Source organism: Papaver somniferum, chromosome 8, assembly GCF_003573695.1.
Source record: "Papaver somniferum cultivar HN1 chromosome 8, ASM357369v1, whole genome shotgun sequence".
Lineage (NCBI taxonomy): Eukaryota > Viridiplantae > Streptophyta > Magnoliopsida > Ranunculales > Papaveraceae > Papaver > Papaver somniferum.
The window spans coordinates 21,043,762-21,066,298 of NC_039365.1; the positions used below are offsets into that span (position 1 = coordinate 21,043,762).

Genomic DNA, 22,537 nt, shown 5'->3' on the forward strand with positions numbered 1-22,537 from the left:
GGACATAGATTGTGTAGTTAAGCTTAGTTTTCACGGCGTTCATCATTTGAAGACGAAGAACTACTAAGGGGATCTTGTGGAACTTCATCAACAAAAGGTATGTGGAGACTTGAACTCATCTATCACTTGAAAAGTCTATTTCTACTCTATCTCCTATATTGAGACATAAATCGTATTACGATATAATTTTCTTTATACACATTTGAGATTTCGCGTTGAGTTTATATCGCTTACATATTTCTCAAAATATGTGTTGGCAAGCTTTTTCTTCGACCAAGTTCATCTTATATCATGAGAAAAGATCGGTTTGTCAATTGGTTCTTGTTCACCTTGATTTACCAAAAGACGGAACAAAAAACTCTTGGGTATTTCTGTGATGAGACATATTTATTCAATCTATAGACTTTTCTGTGTGAGACAAATTTTTTTTTATCAACTCTTCGACTTTGGGTCGTAGCAACTCTTGGTTGTGGGTGAGATCAACTAAGGGAATCAAGTGCGTAGTATCCTGCTAGGATCAGAGACATAAGGAACAAAACTGTACCTTGACTTAGTGTGAGATTGATTAGGGTTCAACTACAGTCCAGTCCTAAGTTAATTGGTAGTAGGCTAGAGTTTGTAGCGGCTTAATACAGTGTGTTGTTCAAATATGGACTAGGTCCCGAGGTTTTACTACATTTGCGGTTTCCTCGTTAGCAAAATTCTGGTGTATATGTTATTTCTTTTCCGCGTTATATTTTGTTATATAATTGAAATATCATAGGTTGTGCGTTAAGATCAATCAATTAGAATATCCAAACTTTGGTTGTTTATTTACATTGATTGACACTTGAACATTGGTCTTTGGTACCGTTCAAGTAACTCCTCTTATATTCAATCGGGCCCGCAGATTTATATTTGCTGATTTCGGATTGAATTAAGAGTTGGAGATATTAAACTCTTTGATATACTTTACTCTAGATTGAGTGTGACTGTCTAGTTGATTCTCTAGAAAGTGTATTGGAGTAAGTCCTCTCAGATAGACAAATGAATTGTTGGGTATGGTTGCTAGATCCCCGTATTTCACTGAGTGTGGATCCTTAGTTTCACCTGCTAATACATGTTGTAAGCGCAACAAATTATTTCAGATATTTACATTAATATTAAAAAGTAATATAGCGATAGTAAGGATCGTTCCCACAAGGATATGTGAATCTGTTATTTGTTTTCGACTTCTTATGTAACCAAGGGGGATTATAGCGAATTAGATACAAGTAACCTAACTAACAAAGTAAAACTAAATAAATAAAAATTGGGATCTAGGTGAGAAAATTCTGGATAAAGTTTTGGCTCGTCAATCTATTCAAGAAAATATTCAATCATTTTCATACCAATAACTTTAGAGCATCCTATCACAAGCTTACTCCAGAAAAAATCATTGTGTCATCAAAATATCAAGAGTCGCTCTTTGAATCATTTTCAAGGAATAACTTGGCGCAAAAAGCACTCAAGTTTAACCCAATGAAAGAAAATGCTCATAGTGAGATTAGGTTATTTTAAGCAATCTGACGCAAGAGCCACACATATTTAACTTAGGGTAAGCTTCTACACATAATCGCACGGCAACATCCCATCATTAACAAATATGTTATGCTACTTGTGATTAGAGTTGTTCGATAATTCCAGATCTCAAAAACCTAGTCTAGCTTTAGATATGAACATATGATCATTGAATTTGCAACTTAAAAGAGCAAGTCTTCAGTGTACATGACAATATTAACAGTAAGACATAAGCGATAAAAGAAATCATTAGTATTAAAACTAACCACCCAGATTAGTTTACATGTTTATTAAATCCGCAACCAATAAAAAGAAGTTACCTACTGATAGGTATACTAAAATTAATGAAAAATATGCGAAGAAGAGGAATGGTTCCCGTTTAAGGGGACAACCTAAGGTTTTTGACATAGAAGGTCACGTGATGGCTTTCAAGATGTGATAAAAAATGTTAAGAGATCACTTTTTAATGCATTGGAACTCTTCTTATATAGTGCTCATGAAATTTAAAGCTTAGATACCTTCTGGGATCGTGTTTCTTTATAAGTCAATCTCTCGTGCATAACAGTCCCAGAATTGGTTAGGTCCAGTTCTCCACAACTCAGCCATGGAACCTGACAAGTTTGACCCCAAAATTCTTTCAGAATTGGCTAGGTTCATGACCTTGAACCTAGTCGCAGATGCTCCTGGATGTTTTTGCATTTTTAATGTTTTGCTCATAACTCCTTCACCCAACATCATTCTTTTTGCGTTGGATTTTTCGTTATATTATCTACAAGATAGAGGCAACTAACACTTGAACAATCACTTTGTTTTAGAATTCATCAATCTAGCCGTAAGTCTTCCAGAGTTTTTTACTCCAAATTTTGCTTCATAATCAGTCAGGTTCTTGGTAGGACCAACCTAACCAATTCTTCTTCTGGAATCTTAAACTTCCTATTGCAAATATTACTATAACTTCTCCACTTTGTATTACAATGAACTTATTTCTTCTCCATTGGTCGGATTGGCTTCAAGGATCCAAAACAGACATAATCAAAGTACCATAAAGTGAAAACTAACAAGAAAGTAATGCATTTGAGTACCAAAGTAGTGCAAGTATCAACCACTACTGAAATTGTTTGGCTTTGTCAGCTTTTGAGTGATTTGTGCATTTTTATTATAGAAGTCAAAAAGCAAGAAGTTAGTTTGGGTATAAAAAATCTCAGAACGACTTCTAGAAACAAAAAAGTCAACATTTTATGAATCATAAGATTCCTCTTCATGACTTCTGCTTTCTGTCCAAACTTGTTAGTCCATAAGTAGTTTTTTGATTTATAGAGTTTGGGTATAAAATTTCAGAACGACTTCTAAAAGCAATAGAATCGACTTTTTGTGAAGAAAAATATCTTTGCTTCCGGCCTCTGCTCTGGAAAAGTAGAAACACATTTGCTTCTGATATCCAAACGCGCTTTAGCTTAATGTTTAAGTTACCAAAAACAAAGAAAAAGAGTAGAAAGGGCTGTTTAAGGAAATATAGGCCTAAAAAAGGACCAATTTACAACATAATTCCATTATTAACCCTGACACACATCACTTACTACCCTACCCAGCGTGATCCCTTCTTTTTCTTTTGCCATTGATGAAAACAAAACAAAACAAACCCGTAAACTATACATTCTCTCTGCAAAATTAGGGCACCAAACACAACAAAAAGCCTCTTCCTTCGATTCGATGTTCAACAACACCAAGACTACTCCTCTTCCTCGTTAAAATCTCCAGTTCTCGAAACAAAATTCGTTCTTTACATATTCCAAGGATTCAATTTTCTAGATCTCTTTCGAGTTTTTTTCTTCGATAATCTTGATTCGTTCTGTAGGGTTTCGGCAAGATCTCTCTTCGTGTGATATATAAACTGTACATCTTCGTGTTTTTGCACCGATTCTAACTCTTTTTAACTGAGTCTAGTGATTTTCTTTGGCGGTTCGGTTTTTGAATCGAGGAATTTTAGTTAACCCTAGTTAATTTTTTTTTAGAAGAAGAAACCCTAGATTTTTTAATTGGAATGAATAATCCAAGAGGTAGGTATCCGCCTGGGATTGGGAATGGTCGTGGTGGTGGAGGGGGTGGTGGGTATGTGAATTCAAACCCTAATTTTCAACCAAGAAACCCTCAACAACAACAATATGTGCAGAGGAATCCTGTACAGAATCAACCTCAGTATCAGCAACAACAGCAACAGCAACAACAACAACAGTGGTTGAGAAGAAATCCTATGGGCGGGAATGAATCAAGTGTGAATGAAGTTGAGAAAGCAGTGCAGTCCGAAACCATCGATTCGAGGTATGGTTCTTGTTTGCGATTTTTTTAAGTATACTGATTATTGTTAAGGTGTATTCATGTAAGCTAGGTTTTGATAGTTGAACTGAGGTTGTAGTTACATGAGTTGACTTAATATGGTTTTTATGTTATATGGGCATATGTTGGGCATGTGAAATTGTCAAACTGTTTGAGGTTTTGGGATGTACTGCTAAGTGGTGAATGACCACTTCAACAAATTGTAGTTCATAGAATCTTTCCTTTATATGATATATAAACCTTACAATTTCGATAAAGATTGTGGGAAAGAATGGTAAATTCAAAGCATAATACTTGGGGTTTATGTCATGGTTTATTACAATTTTTATGGAAAATAATTTGAGGGGCTACAAGTTCAATTCATAGAGTTCCTGAGGATGTTGAAGAGTGGGAATTTGATAGTTGAACCACTGTTGTCACTAAGACGAATCTTGATTAATCAGATATACATTGTGCATACAACGGTTTTCATGTTCTTTCTCAATTTACATTTTTCAGCCTTTCATTATATCTTGGTTTGCAGATAAGTGGATCTAGTTTACGATTTTTGCTTGCCACTCATATATCTTACTAGCATGTTTATAGGGGATTTTTGTTGGTTGCACAAAGTTATGCTTACATGAACTGACTCATTTGGTTTCTTTGTATGATCTTAGTTCTCAAGATTGGAAGGCAAGGCTAAAGATCCCACCTAGTGATACCCGTTATAGGACAGAGGTATGATTGTTATTGGTGGTGTACATACTTTTGCTTATTATTATGTACCTGGAAAGTTTATCTTTACGTAACTTGTATGTTTTTTCTTTGTACCTGGAAAGTTTATCATTAGATATTCATAAATTGTTGTTGGTTCTGTTAAATTCTTTAATTAACCTTTATATCTGTACTTTCCTTCCCAACAAATTCATTAAAGATCCCAAAGACTGCTTCACATGTCACATAAATTGAGAGTGTGGGATAGAAACCTACTTTAATTATCTTTATTTTTATCCAGAATGCACATTTTCCTGCTTCATGCAGTTGCTTCTTACATTTTCTCACATCTATGGTATTGCTTCTTTGAGGATAAACTTCTCAATTTTTAAATCTTTAATTTATATTCATTGCAGGATGTGACTGCTACAAAAGGAAATGAGTTTGAAGATTATTTTTTGAAGCGTGAGCTGCTTATGGGGATATACGAGAAGGGTTTTGAAAGACCTTCTCCCATCCAGGAAGAAAGCATTCCAATTGCTTTGACCGGAAGCGATATTCTTGCCAGAGCTAAAAATGGGACAGGAAAGACAGCTGCTTTCTGTATTCCTGCTCTGGAAAAAATAGATCAAGACAACAATGTGATTCAAGGTTCTAATCTTTACCATACAATTGAGTCTCTTATTTTAGGTTTAAACTTTGTTATGAGATAGGGATGTTTAATGATCTTATCTAGCTAGTTGCTGGTTGTTACGAAGCGTTAGTTTGTATCCGTGCATTTAATATCATATTTATCATGTTATATATTTGTAATGGCACCTGCATGATCAAAACAACATTTTCTGTTGCCAATAGATGTATCTGTTATGCTAATAGTATCTAGAATTCATTTTTAATATTATCCATATTTTGTTTGCCTTGTAGTTATTTATTAATCTTTTAGCACATTCATGTAAGTCGTAAATCAATTAACTTAAAGTCTTAAAGCGGTAGGTTCCTAATTGTGAGTATCAAGACATAATCATTTACTAGAGTAGGAGAAGAAAAAAAAAAAAAGGAAAGCCCCCCGTGTAAAAAATTTGCTTTATGTTTTTGGTCTAAGCATACCTAGGAAAGGTTTCAGGTGAAAAACTTGTATACCTACTCGGTGATCGTTTATGTCATGTTTTTGACTGCATGATATAGCAATTCTTAGAAGTCATTGTTTGGCATCTATATGCAAACAAACATAAATCTGGGAAATGTATTACTATTGGAATCATCTGATCATTTTAAAGATTTATAATTTGTCTTATACAATTAAATAGTATGTCTATCGACTTTGCGGTTGCATTTGGTGACATGTGTCACACGTGTTATATTGACTGCTTGCTTATCTAGCTGAATGGTGGATGTCACGGGCTTAGCGAATTGAATACTCTTATCTTTTTAATGCCTACGTTACTGTGCGTGCTTGCGTGCGTTGGGTTTGTTTTACTTGTATTTAAGTACTGATTTATCTTTTTATATGCAGTTGTTATACTAGTTCCAACTAGAGAATTGGCGCTCCAGACATCACAAGTCTGTAAGGAGCTCGGGAAGCATCTGAAGATTCAAGTCATGGTCACCACAGGAGGAACCAGTCTAAAGGATGACATCATGCGCTTATACCAACCTGTGCATTTGCTCGTTGGAACACCCGGAAGGATCCTTGACCTTGCCAAGAAGGGTGTTTGTGTACTAAAAGATTGCTCAATGATTGTTATGGATGAGGTATAGCATCACAACACCTTGATTCTTGCTCATTTTTGTGTTTTTGTGGAGTAACATCATAGGGAAATTATTAAAAAATACTCATTGATTCGTAAAGTAAGAAACTGAGAGAAAAAAAAAGATCAAATAGTTATTAAGCATGGAATCATACTAAGTTCGCTCACTTTCAGATAAAGTTATAGAGAGAGATAGAATAGGACCTGTTTGAAGAGCTGAGTTGCAGCAAACATATCTACCCTATTTTCTTCTTTTTTTCCTTCATTTTTGTTTGACTCTGGACATGTTTCAAACTTTGCCTATGACTTCTAATCTGAAATGCCTAAAACTGGCTGTTCTTAGCTTGGTACCAGAAAGTGTTTCACACAGATAGTGCTAGTAAAACACACAGATTTTATGCAGAACCACCCAAGTGGTTCATCATAAAGAAAAATGAGTAGACCAAGCTAATCAAGTGCTAATGACTTATCATGCTATTTCGTTTTCCTCCATTGTTGAGTAGCAGTTGTTTTTGTGTGTTTCCCAATGACTATTAGCAAGTGTACTAGTGGTGGAGATTCTGTGTTTGTATGTGAAATAGTGCTTACTATGAGCAAAGCTTACTAGTGGTGAAGTTTGTGTATTTTTGTATGTTAAAGTTAAATTCTAACTTGTTCAGAAAATATAAACAAGCAAGATGGTGTCCTTAGGATAGACAAGCTGTCTGCCATGGTTCACTTATATATTTACTCTGCAATTGGTGCAATTATGATGTAAAATTAGTAGCCACCATCCCTTGGTTAAAAAAAATCATCACTAAGGGACCTGATCATTTGAGCCGAAAAGTTGATGTGTATCTTTTTTTTGTCTTCCTTGGTTTGCTTTGCTGTTTTCTTTTGTTTGTTTGGTGTTGAGATGACATTTTCTAGTGCTTACTATGAGCAAAGCCTACTAGTGGTGAACTTTGTGTATTTTTGTATGTTTAAGAGTTTAAATTCTGACTTGTTCTTAATCGAACAGAAAATATAAACAAGCATTCAAGATGGTGTCCTTAGGATAGGCAAGGTGTCTTCCATGGTTCACTTATATATTTACTCTGCAATTGGTGCAATTATGATCTAAAATTAGTAGCCACCATCCCTTGGTTAAAAAAATCATCACTAAGGGACCTGATCATTTGAGCCGAAAAGTTGACGTGTATTTTTTTTTTTTGTCTTCCTTGGTTTGCTTTGCTGTTTTCTTTTGTTTGTTTGGTGTTGAGATGACATCTTGGATTGTGCTGACATGTTGCTCGTCTTGTGACATCAGGCAGATAAGCTTTTGTCTCCAGAGTTTCAACCTTCAGTCGAGCAGTTAATTCGTTTTCTACCTACAAGTCGACAAATCTTGTTGTTTTCAGCAACATTTCCTGTAACTGTTAAGGATTTTAAAGATAGATATCTGCAAAAGCCGTACATCATTAATCTTATGGACGAGCTTACCCTCAAGGGAATAACACAATTTTATGCTTTTGTGGAAGAGAGACAGAAGGTCCACTGCTTGAACACTCTGTTCTCGAAGGTATACCCTTAACTGATTTCCTTTCTCGATGAGATGATGATCGAGTTTTTTTTTTTTCTAATTTCATTAATTTTTTATTCCGGTGCTTTACTTTTCAGCTTCAAATTAACCAGTCAATCATATTTTGCAACTCTGTTAATCGGGTAGAGCTGTTAGCAAAAAAGATTACAGAGCTCGGCTATTCTTGCTTCTATATTCATGCGAAAATGTTGCAAGATCACCGAAACAGAGTATTTCACGATTTTCGCAATGGTGCCTGTAGGAATCTTGTTTGTACGGGTGTGTATATTGCTCCTTTTTTTTTTTATTGCTTGGCTGTTTCCATCATATGACATGCATACACGTAAATAATTTCTGTATTAGTCTGATTCCGGTATGTTCTTTTCATTATATTGTTTGAACAGATTTATTCACAAGGGGTATTGACATTCAGGCAGTAAACGTTGTTATAAACTTTGATTTCCCCAAGAACTCCGAAACTTATCTTCACAGGGTATGCTGAAAATTTCAGGCTTTTAGCTTCTTTTTTAATGAAACATGCACATTTTGGTTTTGATTTCTGATATTTATGCTCCTCCCATACCCAGGTTGGTCGATCTGGAAGGTTTGGACATCTTGGTTTGGCTGTGAATTTGATCACATATGAGGACCGCTTCAACTTGTATGTGTCTGCACATCATACTTTTCTGTAATGTTGCTATATATTTGATGTTGGTTTTCTCTTCTGAGATGTACGCCTGAATTTTCAATTTTTTCTTCTGACAGGTATAGGATTGAACAAGAACTTGGGACGGAAATTAAACAAATTCCTCCACAAATTGACCAAGCTATATACTGTAGGTGACCTGTGATACTGATCCCATCTCGCGCTCAACAGTGGTGAGTAAAAGAGAAGGTCCCGCTACGTGTACATATCGACTAGTAAAGTAAGCCCTAATTTTCCTACATAGATGTTCTGTGTAGAAAGTGTCAGTGGGACAGCGTCTTAACATCTGGCGACATGTTTTCTCAGAATCATGTTATGAACCAGTTTCAATGTCATACTTAGGAGAGGTGACCAGTTCAAAATTTAGAAGACCCGTAGCAAGCGCCCAAGTATAGCTGGCTTTGGGTGTACTCCCTGGGTCTCATTTTTTGTGCTTTTTTGTGTTAATGGCTGTCATTTTGTAAACTTCTAAGCGATCATTCTGGGTATGTTACCACATTATTTTCTTTCTGTTGAGATGCATCACAGCAAACAGCCTACCGAACTTGTTAAAATGTTCACAGTTAAACGATGCTTGGCATATGCCAAATTTGAAGTAGTCTACGTCTTAACCATAGGGAGGAGATGTTGCTAAGTTTTCTTCGTTTTTTTTTTTCCCTGAAAGTTGCACGAGTCCAACTAATGTTCTTACCTGCACTGGAATTATAAATGATCTTACATTCTCTTGTGTACGCTATGATTTTTTCTAGGGTAAGGTGCTTCACTTCAGAGAAGGTGTCTTTCGAGTGTCATATGAATATCATGGCAATGAGGTGTTGTACGTGCGATGCCTTTTGGTTGACTGTATGCTGCTGGTTCTGGTTCCTAGTGATTCAACGAGCTCTGTATGTTTCGATAGTCAGTTCTAGACTTTCATAATGCTAAAACCTTTTTATGAGGGAGGGTTATCAGAAGAAGACTTTAGAAGGATACTTGTTATTTAGATCATCATCAAAATCATCTGGAGAATTGAATTTATTTTAGTTTGCTTAAACTTTTTACTTTGATTATGTTTTCACCTGTTGAAGTGCTCCTTACACTGCTAGTTACTTCTACTATTAGTGATCTGATCCAGAAACATTACTACTGTTTTAATTACATGTTTTATCTATAAAATCCATCTGACTTCTGTGTGGCCTCAAGGATGACATGGGCACCTATAGGATATGCGGTGTACACATGCTCATATGGAGGAATGATGTTTTGAAATTTTCTCATGTAGTGGGAGCTTGCAGCTTGATCTATTTTGTTAGGCAGATTTCTCTAAAAATGAAATTTCATATGGAGGAATGATGTTTTGAAATTTTCTCATGTAGTGGGAGCTTGCAGCTTGATCTATTTTGTTAGGCAGATTTCTCTAAAAATGAAATTTTAACTCTCCAATTTGATGAGTGGCATTGTGATGAAGCGTGCAATGGGGTGGCATATGAAGAGTTAAAAATGAAATTTTAACTCTGCTCGACAAGTTTTGAGTCTCTCAACTCTTCTTCCTTCAATCACTGTCATTATCATGTCTGTCATTTTTACAATCTGGTCTTGCTATTCACTAAAGACCGAAACAAAATGATTGCCATCCTGCACTGGCTCTGTTCAAAATGCAGTTCCGTTGCTTGTTACTAAATTTAGGTCTCATCATCGTTGCGTTCTAGGTTGATCATCAATTTCTCTTCCGTTGTGGGATCCCCAGAAAACTTCCCATTTATGCTTTATCTTTTCGTTTCTTTTCTAACTTTATCTTTTAAACCCTTGTACTGACTAAATAACAGGTTGTGTGCTAGAATCTTAGGCACAAAATTCTGGAAGGACCGAGTGACATACACAAGGGTAGAAAAACTTAAAACCCCAAAAGATTGAAAACATCAGCCTCTGAAAATCCTGTTCAAACTAGCAACAATAAGCCATTATTACGTTAACTTATAACATAAATATTTATTAAACATAAACAATATTTGATCTCCTCACTCTGTCTCCTTGTAATATCTCCCGCAAGGGGACTCTGTGACGGAAAACTCGAGTGGTCCTAATTCATCATTTTGGCCATGGATATACCAACACAAACGTCTGAATCTCCCTCATGAACCCATAAACACCGTCTACACGAATAGGAAAACTGCAATATCTTCTGCATCTCTTCCAGTCTCTTGTAGCCTGGTAAATATCATAGTTCCCTTTAACTAGTTTTCCACTTGAATCATTCCACCACATATCACACGTAAACAATGTCCGGAGGAAATAGTCTATTTTAAAATGCCAATGAAAACTTTGACCGTAACTTAATGCATGTTCGCCAAGATCATCATCGTCGGATTTGCAATGAATTGTTAGAGTGTGTTGTGACATATCGTTTGTTATGTTGACTCGAACTTTGGCGAAGACGATACCGTCGCTTTCCTTAGAAGAACAACACTCACTCGCTAACACTGCAAGTATCACAAAAGCTATTGACATCATCATTTGGCACCACCTATGGCTACATTGTTGCTTGAAGACACCCATTATAGTTTTATCGTAATGACTATTCTTTTGCACTAAAATTAGTGTGTCTTCATGGGCCTATAAATAGACTCAGTAATTATACTAGTAGAGTGGGAGGTTATAACCATAACCTGCCTGTTTGACAAATTGTCACAAACAATGAACAATAACTCCATGTACTAGGATTATACTGAATACGCAATTAATTCAAAGATTCCTTTCTGTTTTTTCTTTTCTTTTGCGAACTGATTTTTTTTTTTGCATTTTTCTTGTTGATTGCCATTTGTGTATTGCAAAATTTGGAATAATTTGCCTTAGTTACATGCTTTGACCTTGGGTTGCCCCTTTTTAACCTAAGAAGGTTATGCTTTAAATGAAACAACTGACCAGCACATGAGGTGTAAAAATGTCTTAATTCTTAGCTTATGTGAAAAGGTAAAATGTATTACTTCTTCAGGACCCCGAGCCAGTGGCCAACCGGACTCCCCAAAAATGGCTGGTCTGATGAAAGTCATGTGATCCCAAGAAAAATCTAATCTATTAGAGAGACGATCTTGATCTGTAGGGAGTTTAATTGAGCAATCCGTGAAGAATTTTTGAACAATATTGCTTAAAATAGGATCACCCCAAATAAGGTTGTTACTACGCCTAAGGGAAATCTCCAATTGAATTATATAAACGCATACTTTCACAAAGTCGATCAAATACATCTATGTGGTGGTATACCTACTCTCTTACCTAGTCATGACCATCCCTTTAACTTGGGTGATTTAGGCACTTTTCCCTATATTTTTTCTTTTTTTTATAACTGAAAAAATTTTATTGTAAAAACTAGCCAACAACAAAGTTCTGATTTTTTGCTATGAGATTACAAATACTAAGAGGAAAGTTATGGTAGATTTCCAAATTAGCATAATTATCTCTAACAAGCTTAGAGATAGCATCAACAACCTGATTATCGTCCCGACTGATAAACGTGAAAATAAAAGTATCAAAACTAGAACTCAGATGTTTGATCTCTTTTATAAGATTTCTACTATTCCAGTGAGTGTACTACAACTCACTAGTGATAGATTAGATTACTAGCTTAGCATCAGTATCTATGTTTAATCTCCTAACTTGCATAGCTTCGGCCCATAATAAAGACTCTCGAACTGCTATGCATTCTGCTTCCTCCGGATCTAAGAAATCTACTGAGTATATCCCTTTGATACCTCCACAATGTCATGAGTGTCCCGAAAGACCAAACCAGTGCCAGATTGGTTAGTTTCATTACATAAAGATGCATCTACATTAATTTTAACTAGTCCATCATCAGGTGGTTTCTAATGAGATGAAGGTAGAAAAGAAAGATATTATTAGAGCTAGAAATATCAATATTGGTATTAATAGGATTGCAGAGCATCAAGTAATAGTTAATCATGTGCATAGAGTTAATAGGGTTTAGAGATACTCCCTGAAAGGAAAACTCACATCTGTCTTTCCAGATAACCCATGAGCCAATCATAAGTCTTTGTAACCAGATTTTCTTCTCTTGCAGCTTCATTAGTTTGGAACCAGCTAATGCACCATTGTGCAACTAAAACTGAGTTGTTTTAACAGCATATATATCTACATTAATAAGCCTCCAGACTGATCTTGAATGTCTACAATCAAGAAGAAGATGCTCCAATGCATATATATCTACATTAATAAGCCTCCAGTATGCTCTTGAATGTCTACAATCAAGAAGAAGATGCTCCAATGTTTCCTCAACTCTAACACATCTTCCACAGACTGTTACAGCTTCAACATTGAAAATATCAGTTTTTCTCCTTGTAGGGATAATGTCTCTAATACACTTGCAAACAAATAGTTTTGTTTTGTGCGCAACATTACTTTTCCATAATGCTTTCCATATTTGAGAAGGAACAACAACACCACTTACTTGAGCATCAACTTGAATGTTAGCTAGCATATTATATGTGCTTTTAATAGAAAAAATCCCATCCTTGGCTACCATCCAAATAACATAGTCTTCACTAGTAATGTCCAGGTACATCATTGAAGTTCTTGCAGCAGTAAGGGCATCAAAAAGGGTATTGACAAGACTAATGTTCCGCTCATTAGTGTTTGGCATAATTGACTCACTGACATAGGTGTAAGAGTTAAACTCATCTGACTATGGGAGACCCTGAAATCCACCTATCATGTCAGATTCTTGTTCTATTTCCATTATTTACCTCCATGAAATAATTTTCATGTACAATTTTAAGACCATTTTCAATTCCTTGCCAAACCTATGATGCATTAGAGATAAAAGTATTATAATGCAGAATGTCTATACCTTTGAAATATTTGGGTTGTAGTATCTTAAACCAAAGTTGATCTGTTTCAGTGCATACCCTCCAAGCTAGCTTGGTCAGTAGAGCAATATTAAGTAATTCTAGATCTCTGAATGCCAAACCACCAAGATCCTTGGATTTACAAAGCTTGGACCATGATATAGGATTAAAATATCTATGAAAACTATAACCCCAGAAGTATTTCCTTTGAAGAGAAGTTATCTGATTTATTAGATGTTTTGGTAACTAAAAAGTACCCATCTGGTAGAGAGGAACTGAGTTGAGCACATGTTTAACCATTATTAACCTGCCAGCTTGAGTTAAAGTACTTGAAGACCATCCAGAAAGTATGTGTATAAAATTATCCTTAATAGCTCTGAAAGATTCTTGCTTAGAATGACCCAGAATGAGTGGTAATCCTAAGTATTTATTTTTAGCATCCATAATTTTAACTCCAAGAATTTGAGTAAGAGTGGAAGCAACCTCTAGCTTAGTGATCTTATTGAAGTAAACTGAAGACTTGTCAAAGTTAAGAACTTGGCCAGATTGAGTGTTGAAATCTGTAATAAATCCAAGAGACTGTAGACTGAATAAAGAGTAGCTTGAGTGAAGATCAAGCAATCATCTGCAAATAAGAGATGATTAATAACTGGTGAGTTACCACCTGCTACTTTAATTGCAATAATTTTTTTTTTGTCTTCATTGTCTTTGATGAGATGTCTATATAAAAACTTCATTTCCAAAATAAACAAGTAAGGTGAAAGAGGATCACCTTGTCTGAGACTCCTTGTAGGGTGAAACTCAGCATAAGGTGAGCCATTGAGCATGACAGAGAGTGATGTAGTACTTATGCATTGATAAACTAAATCACATAAATCATTACTGAAACCAAAGTACTGAATTACCTTGATTAAGAAATTCCACTCTAGCCTATCAAAGGATTTGGACATATCTAATTTGAGTGCCATCCAACCCTTTTCTCCTCTTTTATTCTTCATTGACTGAATAGTTTCTTGTGCAATTATAGTGCTTATCATCCTCCCTGAGATATGGGATGCTTGGTATGGAGATATGATTTTATCCATTATTGGATTCAGTCTGCTAACTATAATCTTGGAAATAATCTTATATGAGGTGTTGCATAGACCAACGGGTCTATAATCAGTTGCAGCGATATGCTTTTTCTTCTTAGGAATAAGAGAAATACAGGCCTTATTTAGGTGCTTCAGTATATGCTTGGTTTAAAATAATTTCTGAACCATGCTGCAGACATCACCCCTACAGTGCTCCATTGGATTTTGTAAAAGCCAGCTTCAAAGCCCTCTGGCCGTAGTGTACTCCAAATCTCCATAGATTTTAAATAGTTAAGAATTTCCTCTTCACCTAGAATCCTACATAGTTTTGTGTTTTCTTCTGCAGATATAATGGTTGGGAGAACCTTGTAGAGACTTTCATTAAATATAGTGTTGGATGTAGTACTAATATCCTTGAAATGGGAAGAAAGATGGGCTACAATATCTTCTCTATTGTGAATCCAATTCACATGTTTATCTTGTATGAAGTCTATGCTATTTCTAAACTTTTTCCAGTTGACTTTTGCATGAAAATAATTGGTGTTGTAATCATTTTCCTTTAAGAGATTGTCTCTGGATTTTTGTTGGTATAATTCTGACTTCAGCACTAGGAGGTTTACTCTGCAGAGTTTCAAGATGTTGCTGTAAATTATCCACATGTCGATTAATGCTACCAAAATGCTCTCTATTCCCTTTAGAAAGCATATACCTAGTGGACTTTAACTTCTGAACAAATTGAATCCAGGTGATCCAACAACAGAAATATTCCAAGCATTAGATATTACATTAGCACAAAAGTTATCATCAAGCCAAGTATAGAAAAACTTGAAAGGTGCTTGTTCTAAGAGTAATCAGTTATGAGTATATGGGTGAATGGTCACTTCCTAAGTGGTTTAAATACAATAGTTTAGCGTCAGAGTAATGAATACTCCAATCCCATTTCTTAGAGCCATATCGATTCTAGTCCTTATATTACCAGCTCCTTGATTATTGCTTGAACATGTATGATCTTTACCTATATATCTTAGGTCATCTAGACCATATTCATTTATCAGGTTGTTGATCTAACTATCACTGGATGAGCTAGAACTATTGGAAATGTCACACAAATGAAAGTTTAAGTCACCTAAGAGGAGCTAAGGTTGGAATATGTTTTCACCTATTTCTTTGATGTTAGACCATTTTCATTGCTCTTTTTTCCTAGAAAATTGGTACGACTATACATGCAGGTTAATAGAAATTCAGGTCATCTTGGGTCAAACTGAACAACAACATTGAAGATATTATTATCAGCACTGATTATGTCACAAGTAAAACCATTTTTCCACATTAGAACCAAGCCATCAGATAAATCGACATAATCAATGATAACATGATTAGGGAATTGATAATGAGATATAAGAGGGAGAATCTTTCCTTTTACCATTTTAGTTTCAAAGAGGAAGACTATATCCGGGTTTTTGGTTCTAATAAGATCATATAGATAATCTCTAGTAGTGTTGGATTTAAATCCTTAGGGATTTAACCATAATATCTTCATATTGAGAATCGAAGAGTAGAATTCCAGATAGTAAACAAAAAGAATCTTCGAGTGTTTATAAAAAATATTAGTAAGTGCTGAAATGCTACTATGTCTATAAGAAAATTAAAACTTTGCAGAGTAAGTTGGAGAAAAGAAATATTACCATGTTTGCATTGTTCCCTTGCTGATATGGAGAGTGCATGGGAATATCCGAAGTTTCACCATCTCCATTCATTTGAACTCCTTCCATACATACTGAATGGTTGTGGTGAACAAGTATACCATCATTGTCAGGTCCGTTGGTAGCATCAGTCATTAGAACATTGTTATTAGGATCATCGTGACAAACTTCTGCTTCCTGGATTCTAGATCTTTTATTACACATAACTTCAGTATCACCATAAACTTCTGCATTTTTATTATTCTCCTCATATTGTTGTTGGCAATGAAGTGCATATTCTTCATCTGTCATAACACCTTGATTTAGTTCTTCAGCAATATTTCCACAATTGGTAGAGTCATGATCAACATTGTAGCATTTTGGACATAAACTGTGGGGTTGCCTTTCCCAATGGTATCTGACCCATAATGCTTTCCCAGAATTAGTATTCCACCATTCATCCTTTTTCAAAGGTTTTTTAATATCCAACTTAATCCTTGTTATAATTTCATTAGTCCATCCTGGTTTGCAGTTCTCTGGTTAAACACTTATCTTTACAACACCCAAATCTTCTATAACTTCATCAATGATAGCAACATTTTGATGTTCACTGAGCAACTTCATAAACTTCACATTATATTGTTGAGTTGTGAACTTCTAATCTTGTATTGCAATTTTTGTTGTGTACTTTTTAAGACTTAAAAGAAATTTTCTTATGTTCCAAGGGGATCTCTTAATAATTCTTCACATTCAAAGTTTGTTCTTAATTTAAAAACAAACAGATTCTCACCCATAACCCTGATTTCTTTGCATTTGTATCTCTTCCATAGTGAGTTCATTTCTTTAGTGGCCACATCAGATTCAATAGGATCATTAGGCATGATCTTCCATATGAGACAAGCATACCATTCATCCGCAGCTGCATTGAAAGCTGTCACATATCCAAGTGCTTTACGCAGTTGTTTAGATGTTTGATCTTCAATGCTAGTTGATTTCGTGCTTTTTATAATCTTGGTAATTTGGTTCGCTGAGGAAGAATCCTTTTCTCTTAGAGAAAAAAAGAATTATATTGAGATGAGTTGATGAAGATTACTGTCAACCGCAGTGAGGGATTCAAATACTCAGAGAAGTTAGGGTCTTGAGATGGAAAGACAATAGAATATCGTTGCCTGATATATCAAAGAAGAATCTGCTGGAAATTAAATGAAAATTTTCCAAGAGCGTGATTCTCTCTAATTGGAAGAGTAGATTAAGGACTAATTAACTAGGGGAAAAAGTAAAAATTTGAATTCAAAATATTTGGAAAATTTGAACTCATTCCAACCTGGACCGATTCAAAAATGAAGATCTTGAACTCTAACTATATACTGTAAAAGAATCTTGAGCTTACAATGACATACTTTTTGGAACCATCCTGGAGTGAATGGGTAGCAAACAACTTGTTAATGGAGTGAAAATGCTAAAAGAACCAAGCTCAGATAGAGAAACATATATTAAATCTGTAGACTCTCCATAATCGCGCAATTAGAACCTGCAAAGGAAAGATTAAGCTTCCATTAGGCAAAGGATTAATAAAGGAAAAGAGAAGCTATGTTACCCAAAGCACTGAGAAAACTTGCTTGTCTAAAGTGGTAGACCGATTTAGAGTATTAAGTAAAAAGAGAAAACAAAGATCGAAACCATCACAGGGATGTTAGAAGGACATAAAGAATAATAAATCATAGAAAAGGGGATTAATTAATTATAGATGAGAAGAATTGAAATTCATATGATAAAAAAACATGACTAGAAGCGGATTTGAGAGTGCAAAAATTGTAAAAGTTTTCTACTGAGTTGGCTCAATAAAACCGCCCAATCCTTAGAGAAGAGAGAGAAAAAAATGTATCTTTTGCGCTTTTTCCTATACAATAACCTAAATTCCTTAGGTTCACTTATAACATAACATTTTTATTTTTTTTGATCGACAAAGGTTATAATAGTACAAATAGTTTAATGCGTGGTGCACCTATACGATAAAGTGTTATGTAAGACAAAGCATAGGATGTAGAATTTGAGGACTAGAGTCGAAAGCTAAGAGCATCTCCAATGAAATATGAGTTTTAAAAAATATTGATGCCATCGAGGAATTTAGAAACTCTCAACAAAAAGAACATCTCCAATGGTGGTTGGATAATCAAAATTTAATATGACGTGGAAGTTTGAGTTTGGAGGAGAGTATGGGTTTTTGGAGACTCCCATCCATATCCACGTCATCAATTTGTTATTAATTTATAGCTAATTCATCCGGATAAAAGTAATAGGATTGTAGAATTCATTAGTGTACAACTTTTACAGGAAATTTCCTCATGTGTGATGCGAAACATATTGATTCACGTAAACTACTTCACCAATATTATCTCTATCTATTCTCTTATGTTTGATACATTTGTAGGTCAATTTTATTCATGGAAGTGTAGTACTACTTCCAAAAAAAAAATTGTGCCCCCTATATTGTATACTCCCTCCGTTCTCTTTTAATAGGTTTGTTTGTTTTTAGAGAAATTTAAGAAAATTAAGAGAACTAATCATTGAAAGTGGTCCTCATGACACTTGTCAATAAAAGAAGTGAAGTGAAATGGTCCCCATGACACTTGTCAGCAAAAGAAGTGAAGTGAAATGGTCCACATGACACTTGTCATCAAAAGAAGTTAAGAGAAAAGTGGTCCTAAAAAATTAAAATAACATTTGACTTTCCCAATTAGGAAACCAGTCTATTTTTCTGAAACATTTATTTATAGAAACCAACCTATTAAAAAGAAACGGAGGGAGTATTAAAGAAGAAGAATTTTATTATTTTGATATCCTTTTTAATTTTGGTTTACACCAACGGTGGCAATGGATCCTTGGAGACCCAGTTTTTAGAATAAAATAACTAAATCCAATTGAATTTGGGTCAGTTACTAAAGTTAGCTTATGGCAACTTGAGTACACTAAATTTTGGAATTTTTCATTCCGATTTCGGGTGCTCATGTATACACTATTTATTTATAAAACAAAGGTCGTCAATGTCATCAACACCTGGATTTAATTGTAAACTGGAAAATCAAACCAAATCAAATTAGTCCTTACTTTCCTAGTCAATTGACTGTCAGGCATATACGACCACGACACCTCTTTCTTGGAACGAAAGGCTATTCCATTCGGATGTCCTTCATGTTTACTAAAAATGATAGACATTATGTTCAAACACTATAAATTACTAATCTAGAAAGCACTGAATTGGAAGAACCAGGCATTTAAAACCTATACAACAGATAAATCCTTATTTAGAGTTCGAGACTTGGTGGATAAAAAGCGAAGGCGTAAAACCAAATGTGATCCAGAGATAAAGATTCACATATGTTTTGAGTTAGAGTAGGCTTCTGCAGCATTAGCGAATAATTTGGCCATAATAGCTTTACTTGGAGCATTACATATATACTCTCTAATATGGTCATAATAGTTTAGTTATTTAATTTTTTCTCTGAGAACCTGATTTTATCTCATAATATTATTCTGGGTAAAATTACCACTTGGAAGTCGAAAACCAATGGTTATTATAACATAGCCTAACCATTAAGAACTAAAATGAAATAAATATCACAACAGTCGACTTAGTTCCACTGTCGCACTTTCGGAATCAACACATCAAAGTGATCGCTATGTACTGCCTATGACACTCTTTTGAACATCACTCTATGTTACTGTCAAAGACTACAATGACCTCTTCTGGTTTTTGTACCTGTAAAAAATTACCACATAGGCATTAGTTCATTGAATTTTCTATTTAATGTCATAAGCACAACTAATTTTTCGTACCTTCTCAAGATGTTTTGCAAAGTTAAACTGCATCAACTTCAATTTTTCTAGTTTTCTATTTAATATACCAATATATGTAGACAATGTGTTCAATATGTATGGAAACCAAGAAATTATCTCATACTTACTGTGGTTTTTGTGATGCCAATAAATGTTGCATTCACATACAATGAGTAGTAGGTGTTCTCACGAATAATTTTGCTATTGCATCCATTGCATGTAATATAATCCCATACGGCTTCATATAACCAAGCACTATTTTAGCAAAACCAAATATTATTGTAAATTAGTAATGTATCCACGAGAATAAGAATCACTGAAAGACGGTAGACATAATAAAGAAGACAAAAGCAATTTATGTGAGCTTTTTACGATCACAAATTCAATTACAAAGTTCAAAACAAAGACAACACGGCTAACACATAATTATTTTTTTGGCAAAAGCAAAAAAAAATTACTCACAATAATCAAATATTCAAGTTAGAAGTGTTCATTGTGCTCTGGAGCTCAAACCCGTGTATTTACCGTAGATCTATCTATCTACCTGCACTCCATGAAAATGGTGGATCCTAAGTTCCATGATGAAGATCCCATAATGGTCTTTTGAAGCTCATCCAATAATTGAATTGTGGGCCTGGTTATACCTACAATTTGGGGTTGTTTGCTTAAATTGGGGCTTTACTCTATGATTAACAAACTTCAGATGGATAAAACACTGATGTTCGAAATACTTTGAATGAATACTGATGCTCCAGATTAAATCTTACACCAAAAGATAATGCTTCAGCAAGAATATTTTGAATGAACTAAACGCATACAAACAATGGTTTTCTGGCTTCTGCAAGCAGAATTATAAAGTTCAAGAATTTTGATTATCATGCATCCACAATAACCATAGAATTGAGTGCTGATTCTCATCGACATTTCTCTGCAGCCAAATTAAGAAGATTTAGACATGGACCATTTTGTTGAATGGTTTAGTTCTTGCAGCAAACAGTTGATATACAAATAAAGCCCTAATCCAAATCAAATCAATTGAAATTGTATTGACAGATTGAAACCATCCTGTCTCACAAAATGCCCTGTAACACAGAATTCTGCAACAATGCGCACAAAAATAATTACGTTTTACATTTTGTTGTGAACTCTATTTTTGAATCAATCAGAGAGTTGAACCAAAATTACATCAAAAATTAATCAACTCAAAATGAACAACAAAATCAAGAACACGAATCATTAACAGTTCCGAACAAAATACTTTCAGAAGGAAATCGATGCCAAAACTTACATGTCTATCTCCAACAGGGATCTTGACAGGGTGCGGCTTTTTGATGAGAAGCTGAAGGAAGGACTGAAAAAATAAAAAAAATTAAGCAGTGACTAAAACTCTTTGCCTCCCTCTTCTCTCAATCCCAAACCTAATGATGCTGCTAAAAAATGGCTTGGTTTAAATTGAGTTTTGCTATTTAACTTTACGTTATTTTTTTGAAGCGTAACGGGTCTCATCAATGTACAACTACAGAGTAACACATGGAATATTAAGGGAGAAGAAGTCAAAATTGTATCTGCACCGTTGGATGAGCGCATAAAAGTGGGAAGCATTTTGACCCATGATTTATTACTTACTCGTTTCTGCACTTTTAAATAAATACGGGTCATTGATCGCCTTAAAATGTCCATTTAGAACCGTCAGATTAGGCAAAACACGTTTATTTCGGTCAATGGGTAAAAAAGGGAGAAAATCAAACCCTAATTATACCGTAGACATGGTTGCATAGACAATTTTTTCTTTAAACTCCGCCTCTTCACTGAGAGGAGGCATCATCAACATCTACAAAGCAAAGCCAACAAAAAATACCCCCACAAAAAAGCATAAAATATATATACTCGTTAAGAACAACGGATATTTCAGTTTAACATAAATAATATAAACCTTTAACCCGGCCTGTTTACTGAAGGTAGCATCAACATCTTCACAACAAAATCAATTAATAAAAAAACCAAGAATACCGAAAAACTGGATTTAATGATGCCTATACCTTGCATGAGTTCATTATCAGGGCCACCAAATTCCAGAAACTTATCGACATTAGTGCCCAGCTCCCGCTGCCGCAAAGTTAATGCAAAACAAACAACAAATAGATTAACAATAAAATCCTAAACTGGAAGAACAAAGAAGAACAAAAACAACGAAACCTTAGGAAAACAAAAATGTAAGGTGTTGGGTCGACGGCTTTATATAGAGAATGACCAGCCTAAAAGTTCTCAGAAAAAAAAACTCATATTTTGGAAATAATATTTTTTGACGATATTGATATCAAAATAATATTAATAGTTTGGAAATAATATTAATTTATAGCTCAAATTTACATAATTTTTGGGCAGCCAATATATTTTTAGATAGTCTCATCACTCACGAAAATACTTTGATAAAAGTTCCCAGAATATAGAAAGTCATATTTTGGAAATAATATTTTTTAATAATTTTTATATCAAAATGATATTAGTATTTTGAAAATAATAATTGATATCTCAAAATTTACATAG

General features: G+C 34.7%; 2 protein-coding genes and 1 long non-coding RNA gene across 10 annotated transcripts; 1 reads left to right on the forward strand and 2 right to left on the reverse strand.

The window, feature by feature from the left end:
* Positions 1–3,138: 3,138 nt before the first annotated feature.
* Positions 3,139–9,741, forward strand: LOC113304466 (DEAD-box ATP-dependent RNA helicase 8-like). Of its 2 annotated transcripts, none has more exons than XR_003338210.1 (10): positions 3,139–3,858; positions 4,530–4,590; positions 4,983–5,217; positions 6,080–6,318; positions 7,603–7,854; positions 7,953–8,133; positions 8,259–8,347; positions 8,442–8,515; positions 8,620–8,780; positions 9,310–9,741. XR_003338210.1 is itself a non-coding variant. In XM_026553595.1 (10 exons), exons 1-9 carry the CDS (start codon positions 3,581–3,583, stop codon positions 8,696–8,698), a joined length of 1,488 nt encoding a protein of 495 aa, XP_026409380.1. In that variant the 5' UTR covers positions 3,139–3,580; the 3' UTR covers positions 8,699–8,733; positions 9,310–9,741. The 2 variants fall into 2 exon arrangements, 1 of the variants encoding a protein (XP_026409380.1); XM_026553595.1 differs by having other exon boundaries at positions 8,620–8,733.
* A 2,912-nt stretch (positions 9,742–12,653) lies between these two features.
* On the reverse strand, positions 12,654–14,483 carry LOC113305243. Its single transcript, XM_026554324.1, has 4 exons — positions 14,060–14,483; positions 13,706–13,958; positions 13,297–13,353; positions 12,654–13,203 (listed from the first exon to the last, which is right to left on the reverse strand). The coding sequence occupies exons 1-4, from the start codon at positions 14,481–14,483 to the stop codon at positions 12,654–12,656; spliced, it is 1,284 nt and encodes a 427-aa protein (XP_026410109.1).
* Positions 14,484–19,167: 4,684 nt separating this feature from the next.
* On the reverse strand, positions 19,168–22,269 carry LOC113306832. Of its 7 annotated transcripts, none has more exons than XR_003338862.1 (5): positions 22,187–22,269; positions 22,030–22,096; positions 21,279–21,341; positions 20,119–20,245; positions 19,168–19,913 (listed from the first exon to the last, which is right to left on the reverse strand). It is a non-coding gene; the product is annotated as an uncharacterized LOC113306832 (long non-coding RNA). The 7 variants fall into 7 exon arrangements; XR_003338860.1 differs by adding an exon at positions 20,453–21,087 and having other exon boundaries at positions 21,279–22,096; XR_003338863.1 differs by lacking the exon at positions 22,187–22,269 and adding an exon at positions 20,453–20,918 and having other exon boundaries at positions 22,030–22,180.
* Between the last annotated feature and the right edge of the window lie 268 nt (positions 22,270–22,537).